Genomic DNA, 25325 nt, shown 5'->3' on the forward strand with positions numbered 1-25325 from the left:
TTATAAGATATATCTAAAACATGGAAATTCTTCCATAAACAAATACCAACAAGATTTCCCACATTGTTACACTCGATGTTAACCGATGTTCGTGCATTTGTTCGACACATTAACTTCCCAGACCGCACTCCAGCATCTAAACACATGTTGGAGTGTTTCTTGAGAACTTTTCGGAACCTCTTTTGACACCGAACCCAACACCACTTCGATCCCCCACGCTCTCTCCATGAAGAGGAAATCTATGAAGTCGAGCACATTATGCTTGAAAAATTAGTCACATCTTGGGTCAGCTTTCGCATGCTTTCCCCGTTGCACATTCATTGAAACACACTGCCCTAAATGGCCGATGACTCTTTCCTGCCATCAGATCAGTGATCTGGTTGCTCCTTTTTTTCCTGGCACCGGAGAAGCAGTCCTGTGCGGCTTAAGATTTGCTTAGACGAAAAGTTTTTCCCGTCCAACCCATTTACGCGACCACCTCAACTATGCAGCTCGTTTCCTACCCCGTGCAGCCGGTGTACGGTGTTTGCGGACGCATTAAGCAGGACGCGCGGGAACGGGTATGTGAAATGTTGTTGAAAAGTTTTTCAAGCTCACTGTACGATGACGACAACACCGTCATCCGAAACGGTCTGCTTCTTTCGGTTCTGTTTGCAGGTGAATGTTTGCTCTTGTTTCAAGGGAACTAAACTTCTGGAACTCATGGTAGGGTGTAGTGGGAGAATAGGGGTGGGGGGGGGGAAACATTCCCTTTTCTTCCCATAAGCAAAGGTTTGTTGATGTTCGCTTCTCATTGACGGAAACGGGCACAGGTACCAGAAAGTTCAGCAAAAGGGGGAAAACAGGAGTTTTGATGTTAAACTTTCATTGACTTTTCACCGGTGAGAAAAAGGGCGAGTTTTATTTGTTTTATTTCTGGATGTAAGCCATAAACTTTAAAGCTTATTTTGGAGAAAGGATTTTCACTAGGTTTCATATCTTGATTATTATCGCTATAGTTTACTGCAACGTTTACGATAAATAGTTACTGATGTTTGGAATATTTTTTTTTCAAATTTTTGCTAACGTGTATTTATTTTTATTTTTAGTGCTTTTACTATTTTTAGCAATTTTAATTTAAAACCTTCCTTCCTTTCCATATTCTCATTACAGCGAGCAAAACGGAGCACCTGCACGGATCCGCTGACCGGCAAGCGATTACCATTCCTGGAGATCTTCCCGGAGGATCTCCTTTGCCACGCCAGTGCCCTGAGTAGTTTAGCGCTGAAGCTACGCTTCCGGTTTATGTTAATTTGTCTCAACATGCTGCTAATAGTGCTGCACAAGTCACGAACTTTGGTGCTGTAATTTAGAACAGTTCCGTGATATTTGCACCAGCTGGCGGCACCAACAGTGTATCGCTTCATCGCATATGAACCATCCTACTCACACAGCACACCACCTACCATTACACATTACAATCTTCCCACAGGCCTCATGTTCATAGTGCCAACGCGCCAGGTAAGGATCGGTTAAAAGATAATGGGATAAGAGAAGGAAAATTGAGTAGCTGCCAATCGGCCAATAATATTCGATTGACAAACGAGTGTGAACATTCTGGAACGAAAACTGCGAGGGCCTGTTACCACCACACTGCATCGTTCACTCATTCAAGCGTCATTGATTGTCTCACAGTGGTACGTGATTGTACATAGTAGTAGAATTGTAAATTATAGAAGAAAAAGACAAACAAACACACGTTTTGTACGAAGTACGGTAAGACAAACGAAAAAAAAAAAATGCAACGTCTCGATGAAAAGCCAAAACCAGATACAAATTCAAACCGTAAGAAAAAGTTTGAAATAAAGCAGGACCCGTTAAAGGCACGAAACAATGCTGAAAAGCGTAAACATAGACAAACAATGTCCTAGCAAACTCGCACTGATCAACTACATAGTAATGTACGAATACCGCAAATGTGTAAAGAAGTGTAAATTTAACGTAAAACACACACGAATGGGATCGAAGATCTCAACGCGTTATGATGAATTCCGAGTAAGATATTAACAAAAACCCATCCAATCAAACAACATTCCATCACGGTAGTAGGAGCCTTAGAATAGGAAATTAAGTTTTCGGGCACCATTTTGCACTCGAGTGAAACAAAAGGAATCAAGATTCCTTTCGCAACACGGCAAGAAACACGTTTGCAGTAACGAAACTCATAACTCGTGAGAAATTTGACGAAACTCAATGAACACACTTAAAGTTGATTTTTTTTTTATTTAAAAAAAATCGGTTTTTTTGGTTGAACCGTTGTCAATATTCCACTGGATTAACAGTTTTGTTTGGTTACTTACAGATTTCAACAATATTTGTTTTAATCGACTGTCTGCAAACGTTTACAACTTTTATACACACTACCAATCACCACATTTTTGCTGGACAGGCAAATCCTTGCTCATGAGTCCCTTACCCACAGTACCTTCTTCTTTACAACATCCCCCCCCATCCATCCATATGCAGTGGAAAATAAACAGTTTTGCCCATGTGCTCAGCGAATGATATCATTGAAGGGAAAATGCTTTCATTGCACTTCAAAACCAGACAGCATCGAATGCACCTGCACATGCGACACATAAAAAAGCACACAAGCGCCGTCAAACGAATTTGATAAGCCAACACGTTTCTGGCCCGTCAATCAGATAACAATGAGGGCCGCAATGACCGCTCACCCTGACCAGAAGAATTTTAACTCACCGCTCGTACGTTGTTGCTTTTTTCCACCCCCCCCCCCCCCCCTTCCTTTCGCTCGCATTGCGGCGCCCCGGCACTGGTAATGTGTCGGATCACAGCAAAACGACATAATTATGCAATTTTCAGTCCAATTACGAAAACACACAAACGGGAACAAATCCCCTCACTGGGGCATCCCGGATGAGCGCAGCCAGTTCTGCAAAATTTTCGCATGCACGCTTCGAGAAACAGCAAATGGAAGGATTCCGTTGATTGATATTCATAATGATCACACAATTATTATCACTGTGTGTGTGTGTACGATTATAATAATGCCAGTGCCACACAGCAATGGAGGTTTATCTTGGTAGCGGTTGAGCTGAGATGTTAATTAATTTGCCATAGCTTACCGATCGTTCATGCGTTCATTTTACTGCCGCCAGAGTAACAGCGGGACAATGTTTTGTGCTGTACCTATTTGTGGGCTGTGGACGGAATTGGTGTTAAATGGAACGTTTTATATCATTAAACATCTAACTTACTAGCGCTTTACGAGTAAGACTGGCAAGCTATCATGCGCAGCAATTTCTTCATTAACATAATTAGATTTTCACATCAAATGCATCGAAGAAATTCTTCTCTTCTTTTTTATTTAACAATGCTAACGGCCTTCGTCGTTTTTTGTATTTCACAATTATGCCATAATTTTAGTGTTTTTTATTTGTTGCCTATCGTCTGCTGCACAATTGAGAAGATTTTTTGAAATTCGATACAGATATAAGCAGTCACGATGGCACTGCTTGTATGGCCCATAAAAAAGCAAAAGTTTTTAAAGTTACATTTTGGGTAAACACAAGCGATATTTACACTTATGTCAGATGTGTTTATAACCACAAGAGTTAGAAGTATCAAAAAAATGTAAAAAATAAGTGATATTTAATTCATACGCAATCAACGATGATCGCGATGTCGTGTTCACTTAGATTTTCGTGGGCAAATAAGCAAAATACATAGCGTAGGCTCTGGGATGCCGTGTGGCCACTGTGTAACGCATGAAACGTATCCTCCTCGATGGTCAACATGCCACAAAGCCAGGAAGTAAACATCCGCGGTCGGCTCGAACTTCAAGGGTTGTCTGTGAAGAACTTCAAGATCTGTGAAAGAGAAACTGATGCGAAATCCAGTGCGATCCATTTAACAGTTGGCATAACAGGGTAATATTTCCAACTTCAATTCAACGCTTGCTCAAATCTGACTTAAATTCATAGTCCAGGGCACGCGTAAAACGGCACTTAAACGCCAAGTACTGGAACAAAGCTTTACGGTTGGAACGATCGAAGATTATGTTGAATAAGCTCAAGAAGAAGCATCCGATCGTCGTGTTCTCTTATGAGGAGCTTTTCACTGTCGATCTTATGTCAAATATCGTCATTTATTTTGGTTTATTTCTTCGCAGAAGTTTGAGGACGTTCCAGAGAAGGTAAAGTTTAAGTTTAAGACCACTAAACATCCAATCGGAGTTATGGTTTCGGAGCAATTGCCTCTAATGGATCATCGAAACTGTGTTGAAGGTGAATACGGATATCTATTTAGGCATTTTGAAGGGAAAGCTTCTTTACTTGGATCCAAGATCATTTCACACCTCTAAAAAAAAACCCCTAAGAGGGTGAATATGGGCGAATGTTCAGACAAAAGCCTATGTTAAATTTCATCCCAATTTCGACGCCTTGAAAGCTTCCATTATAAAAGCATGGAACTCGATATCTGATTCATATACATTCAGAATGAATACTCCTGATTCCGATCTTGCCTGAAGAAAGTGATAGAAAACAGCGATGGCCTCACCGAATAATGTGCAGTATGAAGGTTGAAAAAACATAACTATCAACTACATTTTTGATGCTCTTCATTACGCCTACTGAAAATGATCTTAGAAAGTTATTCTTCATCGAATGACTTACTAGACTGTCGATACCACGTAGTTAGATAGTCAGTCCGTCTCACTAGGGGGGAACGGTCCGGAGGGATTTTAACCTCAGTCCAGCCATTTGAAGATCGGCTCCGCTGTTTCCTACACCGGGTCGCCCCGGGATATAGAAATTATTATTTCGATTTCGCATTTTTTAAGGGCCGTACTGTACATGGACGACAAGATAATCAAATAGATTAAAAATTGTTTCATGTATAATTTGCCACCGATCCAAGAAATATTTTTGTCTAGTTTAAAAGCAAGCTTATTTTTTCTATCTGCGTCAATTTCAATCAAGATTGATTGCTTTTCTGCTCATATGAATTTCAAAGAGTTGTCACTTACTCAATACTTATTCAATTTATCAGTTAAACTACCTCATTTACACATCGTTGTGTCATCACATCACGTTGACTGCACGTTTAGTGGCACATAATGTTCCAACCACACCTTATTAAGCCTTTCAATGGTCCGTGTGTACGTGACTGCGTGTGCATGTGAGCAGGCGTGTGTTCGAGCAAGCAAGCATAATTAAATTTCACCAATGGATTTCCCATCCATTCAGGAAAGCTTCCAACAGTGTACCGCGGTTGATGGTTCCTGGTTTAGTTCGGCTCAAGTTCTTTCCCTTATGAGTGCGACCAAAATTACGCCATCATAAAAATAAGGCAACTCATACCATCCCGGTAAACTTACGTGTGCTTTCGACGCTACTCTGCCGCTGGGTTGACTGGAATGGGAATTGTTTTATAATGAATGAATAATGCGTTCTGCCAGCCATCGAACTCGGCTGTGGTTGGCAAATGGCAAAGAAAAACACTTTTCCATCCATCAATCAAGCCAGCGCAACTACGGTACGGGTACGGTGGCACGTGTTCCAACCCCCTTGGTAACCACCGTCCTGTAAGGATTCGATCATGCGTGAGACACATACACCACATCGATATGAGCTTCCTTCACCGTTCACCGCAGGCACAACAACAGTGGTTTTCCGATGCCACCGACTCAAAGCAGTGGAAAATCGGGAAAGAAAACATGCAAAGCCTAAAATCGTGAACCATCATCATCATTTTTCAACAACCTGCTGTGCTACCGGTGGCACGTACACGGCGAAGGATGATTTTACTTTCATTTTCTCCACAGTTTCCACCGTGGGTTGCTGTTGACAGAGTTTTTCACTTCCTTTTTTTTTCTTATTCCTGGCCACCTTCGGTTTGCTTCTTTACTGTCAACCGTTGTACGGCGTCACATTTCTGATTAATACAAATCACCGACAAATTTCTCAATTGATAAACTTCACGTTTTCGTCAGCCGCAATATCACGCCATCACCGGTGACACGTATGCGGGAAAGAACGATTCTGAACGGCAAATGTGCCGTCTTGTATGGTTCGTGTGTTTGTGTGTGTGTGCGCCTGTGCGTGAAGGGTGTGATGTGACAATGACAGGTGATGGGTTTCCGGTGCTGGTGAAGGTTCTACGGTAGAAAGAGCAACAAAAAAAAATGGAATTCGTTTGTAGAAGCCCACCCGCTTCAACCGCTGGAAGTACGCGCGGCACTCCATAACCGACCGCGTGGTCTAGACTTTGTTAGCCTTTTTTGAGGGCAACGTTTTTGGCAGGTTTCGTGGATCAATGAATCATTTTACTCACAGCGCGACCGCACCCTGGCAGACATGTCGCGCCAAACGATCGATCGATCGCAAAAACCGACATCTACATATGGCTTGCGTTGGTGTGTGCCAGATAGTCTGTGCAAAAGTCAACCATTGCGAGTGTCGCGTAAAGACGGAAGTGAATTTTAATCTTTGGATGTTTTACCTACCATCTGTCCATCGATCCATCATGCGCCTTGCTTCAGGAAGAAAGCTCTCGCCAGCACCAGCTAATCGAATCATGCTGAACGAGCACACGCGGTGATGTGGTGCTGGAAACGTGTCAGTGAAAGGAGAACTAAATTATGCTCTTTTGCCATATCTATTGTTGTGCGGGAGAAAACGGTTCCTGCCAATCATTCCAGTTAGGATAGAAAAAAAAACCGGGCCACAACAGTCGACGTGCGGGTGAGGTCAGGACAATCCATTGCGGTTGTGTAGTTTGCGTGTTCGTGTGAGTGTGAATGGTTGATGGTAAGAAGAACGGATCCTTCGTTGTGCTTGCGTGCTGTGCGTGCTAGTGTACGCTTTGTTCCGTGCCATGTCTTTTCGGTCCTTTTTTGCATGGATGTGATTTCCCACGATAAACAGTACTGCTTATGAAGAGGGGTATTAAGAGAGTATTTTTTCTTCAACTTGTAGTTTGACACGTTTGTTTTCCCTTTTTGTTAGGGTTATACAAGGTCCCACAAAACAAGGATTATCGATCGATCGAACACAATCTTTCAAAATTTCAACTCAGCATTGTATATTGATGAGGATTTTACCATAGGATAAAACAAATAAAATGTTTTAATCTCTTCACACTGGATGAACAATAAAATTCCAACTTGATGGATAAATGCATCGCAAACATGAATCCCATTCTAAGAACTCGTTTCATTCTACCACCAGACCTTACTTACTCAACAAGCTTCACATTAGAAAGCTCCCACGTACAAGAAGTTCCTGTTGGGCAACAAACAACTTTCAACAAATTATCGACCGGAAATGGAAATTTCACCAAAGGTTTAAACTTGCTTGATTTGCCCTGTGTCATACCCGCGCACCGCACAATGGGCATCCTGGGCGAAAGTCAAGTGTGCTAAATAAAGCCCACCGAAATGAATGCTTTAGCACACCGGCATGCTAATACCAATTGGTGTAAACCAATTGGCTAATACGGTGTAAACCATCTGGCAATGGTTTGGCGCTGAGCGCCCTTAAACTTCGCATCAAAAATGTGAATATACACCCCTATTAAATATTAAAGCCATGTAGCCAGACACACGGCGAATGCTCAAACTCATTACGCCAGAGTAATCCTTTGGCTGCTAGGGGCTGGGCTGGGGTACCGTCTAGGGACTAGTGCCAGTCACTTGACTCCTGATACCATTGTCAAAAAGCACAAAACCTTACCCTGACGCCCCCAGGGGAGGGATGGTGCCGTTGTTTGACCTTACCTACACATTTCAATGCCAACCACTGTGCCAGACGGATGGGTGCGTCACGCTTCAATGAGCCATCACAGGGAAGAGATATTCATGGCATGATTCAGCCACCTCCCGCCTTCCCTTTGACGCCACACACACACATACACAAGCGTGTGCGCTAGTCTTGACGCCTCGTTTTATTCCATGCATCATGGGTGACATGATGGTGTAGTAAACCCAGTCGGTGCTGGGTTGCTTACACCGGGGGGCAACGTGTACGGCAAGCGCAATACCAATTTGTATTATGTGTATCGTGGAAAAGGACGTCTCCATAGTCAAAGTTGGTTATTTCGTTGGAAAAGCAATTGGCAAGGGACTTGTCTCCTGAACTGTGTTTGTGTGTGTGTTTTTTATAGCGAGAAAGGTTCCTTCGATGCAACTTTCAGGATGCATTGACAGGAAGGACCGTCAGTCTTCACTTGGCCTTACAAGAGTAAGGGGAAAAAGTGATAAATATATTATTGGTATATTTTTATTGTATTGGACCGTCATTATTAATTATAGATAAAATATTTTTATTGTGAGGTCTTCAGACTAATTCTTACGAAATTAAAAGCCATTCTTCCTCTACACCCCAAGCACCCTTAAGTTGTCTTCCTGTCCAAATATTGTAATAGTTTGAATTCACAGTTGATTGTGTTTCTTGCTCATTTCGATACATAATTTCTTTATATCTTAAGAAATCAGTTTAAATCCAGTGGAAAGAATTATGTTTCTAGTTAAACAACCGCTTCGACGCAGTGTCTATGTCTTTGTAATATAAGGAGTAACTTTTTTTAAATCATTTCAAATACATAAAAAACAACAGTTTAACACAAAAGTTAAGGACGTACATGTTTCGGACTCTCATGCATACATACACGAATGAATTGTGATATATTTTTATACGAGAATCAGAGTAAATTGATGAATAACAAGCAAAATGTAGCCAATTTGTAAGAAGTGTTCATATGTCCGAACAAAACGAAAATAAAACTGAAAAGAGTTGATGCTATTTCATTCACGTTAAAGCGTTGATTTAAACGATTATTCTTGATTTTTATTCATGTTACTGACACTTGAGGAATGAAGTATAATAAATGTTCCAACAAGCTAAGAAATAAAAAAGGGGTTTTATTTTCGTTTTAAATTTGTTTCACTCATATTTGACGACTAAAGTTGTCAAATGTTTCAATAAACCGAGGAGAAAATCAATTGTTCAGTGCCATAGCTTTCACTACCGCGTGACGGAAGCAAATTAACGTCGAGGTGGAGAAAAACTCATTTGAAGTGAAATTTGTGTTAAACGAAGCACATGATTGGTTAAAAACTGAGGAGATACGAAGAGATTATTTCAAATAGAAAATTCAAAGTCCCTATTGGTTAACTGATGTTTAGTGAAAGGTTCCACAATATTGCTGAAGTTGCAAAAACCACTTATTATTGATCCAGCAGTTTTTTTTGCGTGTATCTTTTGCGGAGTAACACGAAATTTGTTGTACTAGATAATTTGAGAAACATAATTTTAGCTAAAAAGAGATATTGAACTAAAAGAAATCAACTAATTCTTTCAAACGGAAAGAGTCACTCTTAAAACCCCAGCATCTGCAGTGGCACTGCCACACTTTAACGCTTAACATCATAGCAATGCAATAAACCAAATGAACACAGAGTGACTGTAGTATAGAAAAAATTGTTTTCATAGAAATACACACAGAAAACACAAAAACGGATCTGATAGGATTGTAACAAAAATGAAACAATTCGTAGGAGAGCAAATAATCGTTTTTGATGCTCGAAGCACACTCAGCAGGATGGAATTGCACCATCATGGAAAATGCTTGTCTCGCAAGAACTAGAACAATGCCACCAATGTAAACTAAGAATTCACCTTTCCTCGACCCTCGGACACACTTCACTCTCCAGGATACATAAACCAGCACCAGTAGGACACAGTTTAGGGCAGTAAGTTTCAGTTGTTTTTTATCTCTAGAACCACACTAGACAGCGATAGACATTCTGTTCCGTGTACGAGACTTTTATCGTACAGTCGAATGGTGGAACAATGATGGAAAACTTTACCTAACAAATCGGATCGGAACGATAGCATTACTTGCACATAATTGAATTTTTACAGCTACCCCATTCACTGATCCAAAGCAGGAAGAAAAAAAAAAAACAGATCGACAAGCGTGTAACGAGATATCATCCCATAACTGAACATTTTGACACAACAACCGTATGAGCGAAAAAGGAACTTTATCGTCAAATTATTGCCCGACTTGGAAACAAAACCCCAAAACTAAAGAGTTGTTCACGAACGGGTAACGATGGCGAAATGTTTCCGATGAAAAGAATCAACGAATTCGTATCGTTCCAGGCATGCGATATACTAGTGTGAAAAAAGTCCTAACAATCGTTTTGTGCACAAGTACTACTGACTCATCTTTTAAGGTCGTCACGAAGTAGGTCAGAGTGTAATGTAATAGGGGGGAAATTTTAAAAATTTCCTTTGTAAAAAAAAACAAGCAGATCTGATGCAGATAATAAATCCTTGATAAAATAAAACCAATCACAAGGTGCTGTACTTTTTTTGCAATGTGTTCCGAAAAGATTTCTATTCTGTTTAGTGTGTTATGAATGGATGGAAATCCTACTTTTTCAATTATATAGCAAAAGACATTTGTAAGTACGTATTTTTTTAGTGTTCTATCTTGTTTGATATACTTTAGCTACTACTTTAGTACTTTAGTTTAATAGTAATTTAGCTCAGATTTTTTAAAGCATGAAGCACATGTAATTCTTAACTTATAATACTGCTTCTAAGAAGTAATAGTGTGAATCGAATAAGAACAACATTGTCGCGTACGGAACGGTCCACGTCATATGACTGCAGATCGGAGCGTTAGTCGGACCCGGCAGTGACGAAATCAGGGCGAAACTAAGGTAAACCGAAGGACACGCTGTCGGACGAAATCATGTTCGTATTTCGAAGAGCTACTGATCGCGGCGTTAGCGGATAAAAGAAAGGTGCGCACGATGATTTAGCCCTTCTTCATTACGCGTCGGATACTTGTGTTGACAGAAAACTGTGATATCCAAAAAGCGAACCAGGAGAGGCTCTGTTGCTGGACGCCACAAACATAAAGAGAAAGATTTGTATGCACAAATAATAGACAAGAATATGTCATGCAGATTGCACATTAAGTTCATCTATTACACATAACATCCTCGTTGCGTGAACAAGTCTCGCGCAGAAAGTACATGAGATTGCTCTCTCTATCTCTTTCTCTTTCGTTCTCCCTCTACTTTACATAGTCCGCAGTGATATTGAGACATTTGGTACGTCGTGATGGCGAGTGTTTGAGCAGTCCCTCCCAAGAAACTATTTAGCTCGAGCCTAAGAAGTAACTTGCGCCGAGGAACTCCACTTACCGTAAATCATTTCTAATGAACCTGTCATAGATCATTATACCTTCAACGGTGGTCTTCACTCTGATGGTCTGCGTGCATGAGTCTGTGTCTGTGTGTCATTCACATTTTCTAAATTGCAACCGGTGCATCTCGGATGTCCCAAAACTGTTGGACCAGGCAACCACAAATATTTCAATTACCCAGCTGCAAAGCTGGGTCCGTCGTCCATCGTACGGGAAGGAAATTCTTGCTCGGAAACTTCTTCATCTGGCCCGTACGGTGGCAAGGAATGTCGTAAATTAAAAATGTTACAACCATAGTCACCGGGCACTGTGCTCGGCTCTTCCCGGGGAGGGGAAGCTCATGAGCATGAATCAGGCTGCAATTTAATTGCACCGTTCCTACTCGGCGCCCGACCAAGTACCCACTTCTCGAGATGGTGGCAAGCAAAGATCTGCACACCCAACTGCAGTGACAGATGCAATGCACATGACAATGCACGCTGCCGCATCCATTGTCACATCGGGATGGATCTGGCGGCGTGGGAGTGAACCCAATAATAAACCCAGCAAGTACTGCCAACAAAAACTACATTCAAAAACATCTCCATTTCACCTTTTTCCCCGCAAATGAGGGACGGGAAGGAATGCAGGATTTGCCACGAGGGGCAGTTGGGTTGGGTTACGGAAGTGCTCGTCAAGATCGGGTCAATGATCGGGATTGCGGTGTTGCCAAACTGTGCATGTGTGCGGTTTGCATATACGGCACTGCCGGGCAAAACCACACGAACCGGCAAATTGATAAAGTCGTATCCATCGAGCCGGTAAAACCGAGCGTCACGAACTTTCCAACAATTCGAATTTACAGCTCGAATGAGAGTGCACTTTTGATATAAGCCCTTTCTGCTTTCCGAGTGGATGGGATACGGTTACCCAATTGTTGGAAGACGATCAATATCAAAAGCGATGCTTCTGACGCTGACAACTATCATTTACAGCAATTAAATGTTTGTGTTCGTTGTTGAACGAGTGCAAGTGCAAACAGTTAAAAAAATGTAACTATTTTTTAGTTCAAAGGATTTTAACTCTCCTTAGTTTTTCTGCGATCTGATGTTTTCTTTCATCGTTTGATAATTTGAGAGTAGTTGAAGAGGCTATTCCAATTCATAATTGTTGTCGTTTGGCGAGCTTCCAAGGGTCAGGAGCTCTGATGTGTTTGGTATTGTGGTATCAAATTGGCCAGGGTTAGAGAAAACTGGCTTAAAATGTAGATCATCCTCTCAAATAAAAGCTATTTTACATCATTATGTGTAATGTACAAGTACTAGGACACGAATCACGTTTATAAAATCTATAAATATCTCAACTAACAAATAACACTTACAATTTTTATTTGCAAATCAAGAACTCGCTCTCCCGATCTGCCCCATTTTTTGCATTTCAATAGCAACTAAGTCCACAAGCCTGCATGCTAACTTCCATTTAAATATGTTTTGTTCTTGTTATTGGCAAACAAAACTACAGTACTAACTACTTTTGCGACACATTTTACTTGGGAACAAATGTGTGGTTTGCGAGCGAGTACACACTCCTTTGGTGGTAGTTTGAACTTTTCGGTGACATTAAGCCCGCATAGCCCGCAGATGGTGTGCTTAAAAACGGCTTTATATGCAACCGTAACCTTCCATTCGTGTGGAAACTACAAACACCGACCTGGTGCTGGTCATTTTCAAATCTCTTGGGTCAAACGTAACGATGGCTAGAAATTGGCACGGTTTTGTGCTGCTCACAAAAGCCGTTTGAAGATGAGCCGATGACAGTGGTGTGGTTTGGGCGAAGTTAACTTTAATTCAGTATTGCCATGCTGAAATCCTTTGAGTGGGAGTTCGTGTAGCGCTTGTTGTATAAGCATTTGTAGTGTTGTGCCCGTTGTCTGAAAGGAATTGTTTGCCTTTTCTCAATAATTTCTCTTCAGAATTTGAATGTATCAACAATGGACCCAGAAACCCAATATAGATGACAATACGGCGCAAGCCGTCATGTTTGTAATAAATATAGAAAATAGAATATTGAATGATGCAAATATTTAGCGGTAACCATCGAATAATCCGCATAATCACAACATCATTATAAACAGTTAAAGTTACAAAATATGCGATTTCCCTTATCAGCCATTTGCTAAAATAATTTATTCAATCCGGGGTGTTTGGTTCTTTAAACCACCGACCTATCGCGGCCCTGGAATTCCTTCGTTTTCCACAGCAACTTTTCCTGTCCCGTTGGAAGAGCATGTGGGAGGTTGATGAACTCGGGCGTTTCCTTTTCTCGATCTCTGTGTCCCTGCGGCCTTGGTACGCTGGGCTCTTTGTTGAAGGGGCATTTTTTATGGACTTATCATTTCGCGTTGAACGCTCCTCTACAGCGTATTACTCTGGATCAGACAAATGCATGTGGCTGTGGTGATGGATTCCACAATTATCAATCTGTAGTCCTATTTGGAATTAGAAACTGTGAGATCCTCCATGTTAAGCGCAGTCAAGTATATCGGCTGACGATCGGGTATTGAAATTAGAGAAATGTTGGCTACCAGGGACCTCACGTACATGAGGCTCATCTACCGACTCGCCAGAATCAACGGTCTTGTGCTATGATTCCACGTCCTTGTTATAGCGTTTCTCAGGTCCTAGAGCAGGTTGCTCCATTTTTGAAATAGTGAGCGATTTTGGACTGATTAATAATAAGACGCATTGTTCGTATTGTTCTGGGACTTAAGACTGTATCCTTCTAATCCTTTTTCCTTTTCCGTCATTCCTGTTTGTTACTTGTTGTCCATGTCTTCAGTGTTTATTTGTAGTGTCACGGGTGATCCGATGACGGGTCAACAGCTTTCGGAGACAATTTCCACAGTACAGTTGTTTCCATATCAGTTCAGCCTTGGCACAACTGATTAGGCTGCGTTGGAGTCAGGTTCGGGAGTGTTTGGCGGGTTCAATCTCGAGAGTAGCGAAGACGCTCTTGCGGCTGTGGGATAGAATTTGCCGATCATTCTTGGATCCGATTCTGGCCGGGTTGAGCTGTAACTGTCACTGCTGGACAGTTCGAAGAACACTATACGCTGGCAAATAATTGTTTGTGCTGCCATAATGATGTTTTTGTTTGTTATAGCCGGAAGAGATACAAAATAGCCATCAAACAAGAATACCTAACCCAGATAAAACCATTTTCCATCGCTGCAACAGTACCAGCAATAGAACAACTACATCTACCTGAGGAATATACCACACAACAATCAATTGATCTGAACAACAACCACGCATCCACAACCGAGCATCCCCGGGATAAGTCAAATAATTAGGAGGAAACACCTTACTATTAGTATTTATGGTTTCAGTCACACATGGTGTTGACAATACGGCAACGTGCCGTCATGCTTAATAATAAATAAAATTAAAAAAAATATTGTTGTTTGGTTATTATTTTATAATATACTAAAGGATAACCAGCATTAACAGATTATTAGAATTTTCCATGAAACTCCTGTAATTGATCAGAACAATCACATCGACACAACACTCTGAACAATCTCTTTAAACATTTGCCTTTTTTCACAACACACCCAACAACCAACAAAGCAGCACAGTACATGCTCAACTTTTATGTTTCCTTTCCTATTTGATTACTTACCATCCGGCCAACCAATCACAAAACTATCCCATTTATCATTCGACATTCTAAACTGCTGGCACAGACGAGGAAAAGCTTAATTTATTTTCTACGCTTCCTTGCAGATTTGAACAAACTTTACATTTTCCATCGTAACCGGCTGCAAAAGCTCATCCATGTCTAGGGCCCTGCTCAACCGAGACGGCCCAACTTCCCGGCGTCCAAAGTTCAATTTCACCGGTTCGAAACCTTTCTGTCGGATTACATGCTTTCGTCAAGCGATGACGTTGATCCTGCTTCGCTCAGTCGGTTGTTCGTTGAATTTCTTCCCATCCAATTCTTCCTTGCGAAGCGTGTGTGTGTGAGTTGGGTAAGCCTACGCCGGGTAGCGAGAACATCGGGTGGGATGAAAATGAGTGAAAGATTGCGCAAATGGAGAGCACACATTTTAGCCTTGTGTTGATATCTTATCATGTTTCGGGAAAACATTTTCCCTTTCAATCTCTTTCGGCGCACCGACAGATCCAATGGATCTGCGATAGCAAATTTGTGCGAAGCGAAGAAGAAAGAAAAATTATTATCCTTAAATTTAAACTGACATCTGTAGTACGGCTGTGCAGCGGTGATACCAGGAAGAAACGGGCGAAACGTTCGAAGAATCTTACCAAATCTCACATATTGACAGTTTCATTCCGTGATACAAATCAGTCGAGGGCACAGCAAAAACCTTCCGCAAAGGGCACCCTGAGCTGGAAGAATTTATTATATACACTCACTCGCTCTCGCCCAACCCAGCCCCGGTGTGGTTCAGTTTGTATACAAACAAAACATTCGCACATGTACATACCGACTGACACGGAACAGCCAATCAATTTGGGGAGGGAAAAAAGGTACCGTAACGGACCACTAGAGCAGGGTGGTCTTCCCATTTGTCGAACAGCTCGTCAGTGGTTCGAAATTTATCTATTCGTTATCCGTCGCTCCACGGTTGATTACATGTGATTAGGGAGGCATATAAATCTCTTGTTTTGATTTTTCCCTCTGTTGTGGCACAACATCGCTCGGTAGCCCACGTGCGAAAGCGTGCTTTGAAAACCGAACTTACCAGTGGGGTGGATTTAGTTTCTCGTGCACTTGATCCGGATCTAGGGAGATAGCTAACAATGATGAGTGTTTGTGGAATTGGAAACATCAATGTATCTAGCAAATTAGTAAGGATTTCTTATATGCGCTATTCAGTCATATCTTCATCTAGAAAAGAATCCGCTCTCTTTGTGGAATCTAATGAATAGAAAGAAAGCCTTTCATTTTTCATTCGATGACATCGTATCTTTCACAAATGTAATTGATCTTCATGATGTGAATTATCACATCTCGCTGTACACTCAACGGCACCCATCTTGATGCATGTGTCACGCTCAAGTATTTTAAATAATAGATCATAAATCATACATTATTTACATATCACGATATCCAGCGCGTCCGTAAGCGCCTAACCCAGCCCTCGATAACGATGCTGGTGATTATTTCTTTGATATTGCAACCCTGCGCACGTGTTAGAGAGGCGTGTGGCAAAGCTTCTAAGGCTCGTCCACGTCGATTCGCCGAGGCCGAGATATCATCTGAAGCATCATTTAATGCACCATATCAAACGTTCCGATGCACGGTATGGATCATCTGCAAACCCCTTAATTAAATATTGAAAGCCAACGCTTGTCCGTCGGTAGCAACGCCTCGGCGGCTCTCGTAAATGTGCGCCTCTCGATAGCGATGACGACGATACACCGAATCATCACATCACATTGCACAAGTACGGCGGTACCAGAATCGATATGGCGCTTATTATTATGTGTAGATATTCACATAAAGTACATCACCGAGTACGTACCGGCATCCGAGTAGAATGTTGTGCGTTTGCGACCGGAGAGCAACCGGAGAGTCAATTCGCTTCTGGTCTGTAACTGACTGTTGCCGACTTCTTCCCATTTGTTTGTTAATTTATGAGCGCTGCCAGCCACACAATTAGAAGACGTACGTTCACACCGACTGATCACGCTGACTTGTTGGTTTGCAACTGTGATAAGGATCCACGCAAACATATCGCCCTCCCTCGCCGTATGCAACCGTGCAGCAACGAGCGTTTGTTGTGCTGCTACAAAACGGACTACAACGCCTATCGGGGTGTGCGTATCTGTGCAGCAAGTATATATTTCATTTACTCACCTTTTACATGAAGTGTGATAGCTCTACAATGATCAACTTCTATGATTTAATGAAACGTTCTCCCATTCCTTCCTATCCTCGTGGATACGGAAATGGGATTTGCAAACTTAGCAACAACCTCCCGGGATCTGCCCGCCAGCCGGGTGAGGGCGCAGTGGCGGAAGGGGTCGCAGAACTCCGCATACAACGTTTGCCCCGAAACCGTGGTTAGTTTGCAAACATTTTACATTAGCATCAATCTAAATGCCAAATATGACAATGAATATTTATGACAGTAAATAAGTCGGCCTGCTCTCTCGCCGATCGTACCTAACCCCATTGAGGCTGATTAAAATGAGCGCTAAAGTTGGTCGGGACAAATTTGCTACCTCGAACCTCGGGCACGAAACGCATCCAACCCGGTGGAGATGAAGGTGACGTGGTCGTTTGCTGTTACAGTAACACTTGCGTCAAAATGGTAAACTATCTTATCGCACGTGTCCTGAGCTTTTACATTGTATTTTAATTTTCCTCATGTTGGTTGTTGAAATTATCTTTCTTTCCCATTAGTTTTGATTCTGTGCTCTGTTATATCAAACGAGAAAAAATACAATGGTTGCAAGAAAATCGATGCACAATAGCAAAGGGCTCGTAACACTTTCTCTTTCTAGCTCGGTGATAATTATTCAATTCGTGCTCGTACCTAAATGTTAATACTTCCGAAAAATTCCACAAATTTCACGTGCCGCCTTCATATTATTTAGGTGAATTATTAGCTAGTTTTTTGTACATTTCAGACGCCTCCCACTCGCTTTATTACATCACATGCTCATCTACCGTGACCAGTGCCTGCAATCGCAAGCCTTTCATTTCGTTCAAATATCTTATCAAGCGACGTGACACCATGTGCCCGGGGTCACCCTATCGTGGTTAATATACCTCCACCTTGATACTTGAGTTGTTTTGATCGCTCACTATTAATATATGTCGGCAACGTAGGTCACCTTGGTTGGGTTTTCCTTTACAACAGCTGGCCATTCGAAATTTCGAAAAACATCACACATCTATTAATTACTTTACTTTACCCCTTGAACCATTACGAACTGCCACCTTTCGATAGGCTGTTGTGTTGTTGAACTACCATTTTTTATGATCCTTCAGATATATCTCCAGCTCATCACAAACGCTCACACACGCATGCAATTCGAAGAAGCTGGTGTTTAGTCGATACTAGAGAGAAAAAAAAAAATAACCACATCAAGGTGGAAAAACACTTCCAAGAAGAGACGTCACTACAATTTTTGATACTGCTCTAGCATATTAATTCACCTAGTTTTCCAGGTACGGTCGGTAGGATATGGCCGAAAAACAGCATGTTGTCCATTTGCTGAAAATCAAAACTCTAAAAGCGATGGAAAGTTTGTCTTGCGTTACGAGACCTCCGCTAACATGGGTGGGTTGTAAACTTTTCTCTCACCTTCCTTTTCCTTGTGATACCCTTTTTTCTTATTTACCTCTCACTGGTAACCCGTTCCAAGCGAGCAACAGGGCCCCCAAATAGAGCAGTCACTCATATGGATGGGTGAGAGATGTAGAGAAAAATTACCAATTCCATCGAAAAGTTGATTAAACTTGTAACTTTTATTTGCAGAAGACGGGATACATGCTTCTCTGGCCGTTACCGATTTCTTAACAGCGATAGTTTTATTTTCGTTTCGGACTCCACCTATGTGATATCCGTCAGTGATTTTGCGTCATTAAACGGCCCGTCAACCAGCTCCACATCACCGAAAAGAGAAGGAAAAAGTATACGCATTCGACTCTTATTCGGGTGAACTTCATAACGGGCCCGTTTGTTGAAATATTTTCCGACGCTACGCCACCAACACCAACCGTGGAGGCACTGGTAGGGAGCAGCCACCGAGGTGTCCATCTCGGAAGATTCACGCTTCACTTCCGTGCAAAAGCGGCCACAAAAACAGCAACAGCAACAACGGCTGCCGAACCGGACCGCGACCATGAGGGTCGCTGGCCTGTGCCACCGGGCTCGTGCGTGTGTGGACCGCCGAATTTTCGGAGGTATAAAAGCCACCGGTCCCAGCCTTCCAAAGTCAGTTCTTTCTCTGGTCTCGCTATCTCTGGTACTAGTGTAGGTGCGAAGAAAAGTGTACGCAAAATCAGCGCGATTGGTCAATCGACAGTGCACAATGCGTATGGTACGTTCCAAGTTCCCGATCCCCAAAATTGTACCAGGACTGACTCCAGTGCTTCTTCTGGCGTGCTTTGTTTTGTTTGGTTTTTATTGCGTGAAAGTTGTAAAGCTGTGATCCGGCAGAGTAAACGGTGAACTATTCTTTCGGGCTTTGGGCAGTACCATTGGCACTCTGCCCAGCATGCTTCTGGGCATCTGATAAGATAATTGAAGAACCAGTGAAAACCTAACGGGACCCAACGGGTGTTTGATCATATTCACTTTCTGCTGCTTCCATCCATTCGATCGATACGGTGATCTTGCGAGTCGGGAACGAGTGAAATGATTGGGGCCAAATCGATAAAGGCAAAAGTGAAACGAACGCAGCAAAAACTGAACCGTGATCAACATCTCCCACAAAAAAAAAACCGTATCCAAAGACTTCGTTTCGCCTCTGGTTCAATCGTCCAAGCTGAACTCTCGTTCCGCCAACATCACTTTCATAACCGTGTAATTCTCCAAATGAACCCATTGATCAGTGCATCACCGACCGATCGAATCACTCTCGCTCCATCGAATCGTTTGCCTGATTGAGGCCCGGAGAATGGAAAAAAGAGGCATCAAACTCCCTCCAACCTTTGTATGTTTGTTTGGGGAACCATTTTCGATACGTCAGAAAATTTGATGGAAAGTGCCCCACTTTAGTTTGGCTAAGTGGAAACAATTTAAATCGCGCATACGCATCCTAAACAAATGGCGAAGAGCAAATGTTTGTTACGTTTGATGTTCATATGCATACGGTGGCGGGTTGCGACTGGTTGTGAACATCTGTTTCCGGTTGTGCATCAATCCACATTGCAATTATGCATTATGAAATTTTGTGCATTCCTATGCGTAATTGATGGTTGGGAGTGTGTTTTCGATCCACACCATTTATTATTTCGTTGCAAAATTCGTTTTCGATGCGATTATAAACTCTTCCGAATGGTTATGACATCGGGGTTTTATTGGTTCGGTTTTTTTATTGGTGGGAAGTTTGGTTGTTGAAAATTCGGCTCACGACAATCATGTTACGTCTAGTTTGCCAATAATTATCGCAATTTAATGGAAGAAAAAAAAGCGCTTCATTCCACTTGGCTTGCATAAGACCACTTCAAAAACCGGACATTATTCATGCAATCATTTTGCTCTCTTTTTGCTTCTTCAGTTTATTATCCCTTGCTGCCTGGCCCTGCTGGTGGCACTGGCCACTGCTGAGGGAAATGCTGCATCGGAGCAGCAGGCGGCCGCCGAAAAGAGAAGCGTAGAAGCTGAGCCAAAGGATTCTCAACGTCTTGAGAAACGAGGAGCATCGCTGGACGAATGGAGCCAACTTTCCCACGGTTACGCTGACCAGCACAGCTACCAGCAGTATCAGCCACAGCTGCAGTACCACCACCAGCAGCAGCATCACCAGCACGTGAAGTACGAGGAACCGATCAAGACGATCACCATCGAGAAGAAGATCCCGGTCCCGTACACGGTGCACAAGCACTTCCCCTACACGGTGGAGAAGAAGGTCCCGTACGAGGTGAAGGTACCGATCCCGAAGCCTTACCTCGTTGAGAAGAAGGTGCCAGTGCACATCAAGGAGTACGTCAAGTATGCTGTCCACGTACCGGAACCCTACACCGTCTACAAGAAGATCCCGTATGAGGTGAAGGTCCCAGTAGACAAGCCGTACGAGGTGAAGGTACATGTCCCGAAGCCGTACATTGTCGAGAAGAAGGTCCCGTACGAGGTGAAGGTCCCAGTGCCGGTTCCGGTCACCGTCGAGAAGAAGGTGCCGTATGAAGTGAAGTACGAGGTTGCCGTCCCGAAACCATACACCGTCTACAAGAAGGTCCCGTATGAAGTGAAGGTGCCAGTCGACAAGCCCTACAAAGTCGATGTGCTGAAGCCGGTTAAGGTGGAGGTCCTGAAGCCGTACCCGGTGGTCGTCGAGAAGAAGGTCCCGTACGAGGTGAAGGTCCCAGTTGACAAGCCGTACGAGGTGGAAGTGCCACGCCCGGTAAAGGTTGCCGTCAAGGTGCCAGTTCCGGTGCCGTACACGGTCGAGAAGAAGTTCCCCTACACGGTGGAGAAACCGGTGCCATACGAGGTGAAAGTGCACATTGATCGCCCTGTGCCCGTCTACAAGGAGGTGAAGTTTGCCGTCCAGAAGGAAGTTCCGGTGCCAGTGAAGGAGAAAGTTATTGTGCCAGTGCCAGTAAGCGAGAAGAAGCCGGAAACTGAGTACCACCAGGAGCAGCACCAGGAGCATCAGCATGAACAGCAGCTACACGTCGCTCAGTACGAGCAGCAGCACCAGCAAGAGCATTTCTACCACGAACAGCCTCAGGCGCTGGCTTACCACCAGGAACCGCAGTCCTACCATGAAGAAGCTGCTCATGCTGCCTACCAGCAGGAGGTGCAGCAACACCACCACCAACAGCAACAGCAGCAGCTGCACCAGCAACATCAGCAGCAGCTGCAGCAACAGCATCACCACCAGCAGCAGCAACAGCAGCAGCAGCAGTTCCATCACCAGCAGGAACAACAGTATCACCAGTACCAGCAGCACCAGCAGCAGATCTACAACGCTCACCAGCAGCAGCAGTACCAGCAGCAGGAGCAAAACCACCACCAGCAGCATTACGAATCGCACTAAGCGTTCCTTGTGTGAGTGTGTGCTGTTTGGAATCGCCGAACTGCCAGACTGATCGCGACTCCGGAAGATGTGATAATGTTTCTTTACCCCTTAAGCATACCTGCCTCGTGACGCTTTGCAACGGTTACGCAAGATCGGAGGATTTACCGGTTGGCTTACCCTCTAACGCCCCACAGATGTCGAAAGAGTCCTTCGTTTTCTCGCACACTCGTCACTGTGTGTGCCCGTTTTTTGCTTTACCATTTAAGAGAACGGCGGCTGTCGTATAGTGCAGCAGCACCAAATGAGCGTTCGCCATTTAGCCCAAACAGGGGAACGCGTCCAACGAGAAAAATCTTGAAATGATCGGATGCACAAACGCTACACGGCTCGATGTTTACCTTCTCAGCATAATCGGATCCGGCCAGACACACGGAATGCATCCAAAAGGACTGGGAATGCATTCCTACCACGAATGGAGCCCGTTTCGGGAGAGGCGAGACGTGTGCGATTGTCGATATTTGCATCAAGTTGTTGTTAGTTGTTGTATATTGAATGACTGAAAAAAAATTAAACAGATAAAGAAGAAAACAAAACAAATATATAAAAAAAGTTATGATCACAAACACCTTTGCTTAAAATTTTATTTTCATTTGTTCCAGCATTGGTTTTAATTGCGATTGGATGCGAAGTTGCTTGAACAATAATATCCTCCATTTTCCAGGTTTTCCTTCGCTCTTTTCAACGTTTTCAGACATCACGGAATGAAGCAAACAATTCGAACGAATCAACCACTCGAACACACGCGGCAAACTGAGGTAGCTACAGCTGCAAAAGCTGCGATCGATGGTCCCGCCGATAATTTGTATGCAATACCATTCAAATCCCGCTTAATTTCGTCCACTTTTCTCTTCACCACGCCATCAATTGGGTAGGCGGATTGCAAAATTTAAATGAAGCGTAATCTAATTAGGTAGAAAATTTATAAAACCCCTGCGAGAGCGGATGCAACATCCCCCCCCTGGGGGTGGCCAGCAGGCCGATCATACCAATTGTGGGGTGGATTCTGCTGATTTCGGAATTCATCATAGCGGCTCGATATTTGGGCTATAAAGAGATGCAAATGCAATGGGGCCCACGGGCAAAGAAAGGAGGAAGAAAAAATCTCAGCAAATTAAATGCACCACAGTACACGTGCACGATATCCCGGGATACACATATCCTCTGCCCTCTCCCGGGGCTTATCCGGCAAGTCGTGGCAGTCAGGCGTGCCGAGAATCCCGAAAAGCTTTCCCACAGTTTGCTTGAGCAGTCACCCAATAAGCTAGAACTCGACCCGGATGTTATTCCCGCGTGGGTTAAACGCCAGACCACCAGGGACAGTCACACACACACATACACATGTGCCGAGGAACTGGAATGAACCGGAGCTAATTCAGACTCTGAACCCGGCTCAATCTAAATAACAAATTTTTCATGCATAAATTTGATTATTTGCAACGCATCATTGATTATGGCAATGGTTGGCCCGGGTACACTGAGCTAATGCGAAACCTTTAGCTACAGCAATCCGTTTCGCTCGTTGTCTGCCCCCCCATTCTTCACTTACCCCCTCCCAATTGGGAACTTGTTCTGGTTTTTCATGTCCCAGTACGCTCCTGTAGCTTCCTGCAGTTCTTCGATGGCCAGTAAAAACAGCCAAATTAAACAGGCGCCCTGTGCAACCTCAGCCCCGTCATTGTGTGCTCCACCATCCGAGTTGTGCAATCCAAGCGAAAGTCAACAGCTGGAATAATAATTATGACTATTGCTGGTTTCTCTGTTAGTGTTATTTTTTACTATTAAGCCAATTGCAATCCATTGTGCTTTAGCGTAACACTACCGCACACCACCGGGCCTAATCATGCGCACGGGAAAAAAGGGGAGTGTGTGTCCCCTCCCGACCAGGCTCGAATTCGAACAGCCACTTCATGAACTCGAATGAAGTGACGTGAAAAATGATTGTAATCAAACGGGATACAGCAGCTACAAAAAACAATACCCACTCAAACAACAACCGAAGTCGTTGGAATGGTGTCGATGGTCACACAGCCCTCAAACACACAAAACACCGACAAACAAAGCTCCACAAAGGGCCTGCCAAGCTCAAACATGCTCGATGCTTTTCCGCGTACATTCTAAATAATACCGCCATCGAATGAATTTTAGTTTCGAGTTTTGTTTCAAACTGGGTGACACATTCGTACGTAACTCTGTGTATTCCCTCTTCGTATTCACACACGATACGTCACCGGCGCGGTCGCGAATGTTGAGTGAATAATAAGCGAAACGAAACGGGAGGAACCAATTTTTCCACCGCTCGGTGTAGCTTACCTGCTGCCCTGTTGTAAACCACAAACGCATACAGCTTCTCCGCTTCGGTGCAGCCATTTTAGTATTTTTCATTATTAATGCGATAAAAATTGGAAATATGTTTTGCAATTTCATCATAATTTGTTATGCAAATTTCAATTGAATTTTAATGCCACTTTTCAGTCGTAAAATTGTCCATCGGAAAGTGACGGCATGGTGAAGAAAAAAAAACGCACTATAACAACACACAATAAAACAGACGCGCACACGCACGCATTACGCACTGCTAATGGCACGCACTTTATTCCATTCGAGTGTGTTCATTCACACGGGAATGGATGTTTGAAATGAAATGGCACAAAACATGAGCCGACTGGTTTTTTGCAAGTGCATTCTATTTATGCTACTTAGAGGCATTGTGCTGTAGATGGTAAATTATGTTAATCAAATGTGTTTCTTTTTTTTCCTTATTTTAAGGATGCTCTCTCCAGAACATTTAACTCACTAGCTTGTGCTTTCCGGTACAGTACAATGTAGCAATGGTAGCCATCTAATCTAATTATTTGGATATCACAAAGCGTCGAATAACATGTCTAAAATCCAATCATGGAAAACTCATTTCACAATTTTACTTTACAAAAGGGGTTTGGCTGACAACACATTGAACACTTAAATTTAGGGATGAGATTTTTAAGCAAATGCATGTTCCAAAAATGCTACAAATATTTTAAGGACAATGTGTGTTACTTCATTGTATCAATAGATTTATATTCATAGCGAATCATTATCATATTACATTTAGAATATATTGAAATGATCTGTTTTCTAGCTCAAAAAGTCCTTGTAGGCCGTACACACTGTCAGAGGAGGCGTGGTAGGCCCAGATTGAGGTGGGAAATTGGCGTGGAATCATCCGCCATCAAAGCCGGAATAACGGATTGGCGTTCGGCGGCGCGGGACCGTGAGCGGTTCGGATTCACTTGCACGAAATAATTTTATTATCGGTTTTCTTAGAGAAAATGTTTCTAACAACAGCATAATATCTTA

General features: G+C 43.0%; 3 protein-coding genes across 3 annotated transcripts in view; 2 read left to right on the forward strand and 1 right to left on the reverse strand.

Annotated features, from left to right (window-relative positions):
• The window catches only part of LOC126563870 (protein artichoke), a 46876-nt gene extending 45521 nt beyond the window's left edge, over positions 1-1355 (forward strand). The window contains exon 5 of the mRNA XM_050220650.1: positions 1153-1355. Within this exon, the coding sequence (XP_050076607.1) occupies positions 1153-1347 (195 nt within the window). The 3' untranslated portion in view covers positions 1348-1355. The remainder of the gene's footprint in view (positions 1-1152) is intronic.
• The window catches only part of LOC126560407 (methionine aminopeptidase 1D, mitochondrial), a 312884-nt gene that overhangs the window by 175462 nt on the left and 112097 nt on the right, over positions 1-25325 (reverse strand). The gene's annotated exons all lie outside the window — the stretch shown is intronic.
• On the forward strand, positions 19275-21947 carry LOC126560405 (uncharacterized). Its single transcript, XM_050216364.1, has 2 exons — positions 19275-19283; positions 20370-21947. The coding sequence occupies exons 1-2, from the start codon at positions 19275-19277 to the stop codon at positions 21945-21947; spliced, it is 1587 nt and encodes a 528-aa protein (XP_050072321.1).

This window comes from Anopheles maculipalpis, chromosome 3RL (assembly GCF_943734695.1).
Source record: "Anopheles maculipalpis chromosome 3RL, idAnoMacuDA_375_x, whole genome shotgun sequence".
Classification (NCBI taxonomy): domain Eukaryota; kingdom Metazoa; phylum Arthropoda; class Insecta; order Diptera; family Culicidae; genus Anopheles; species Anopheles maculipalpis.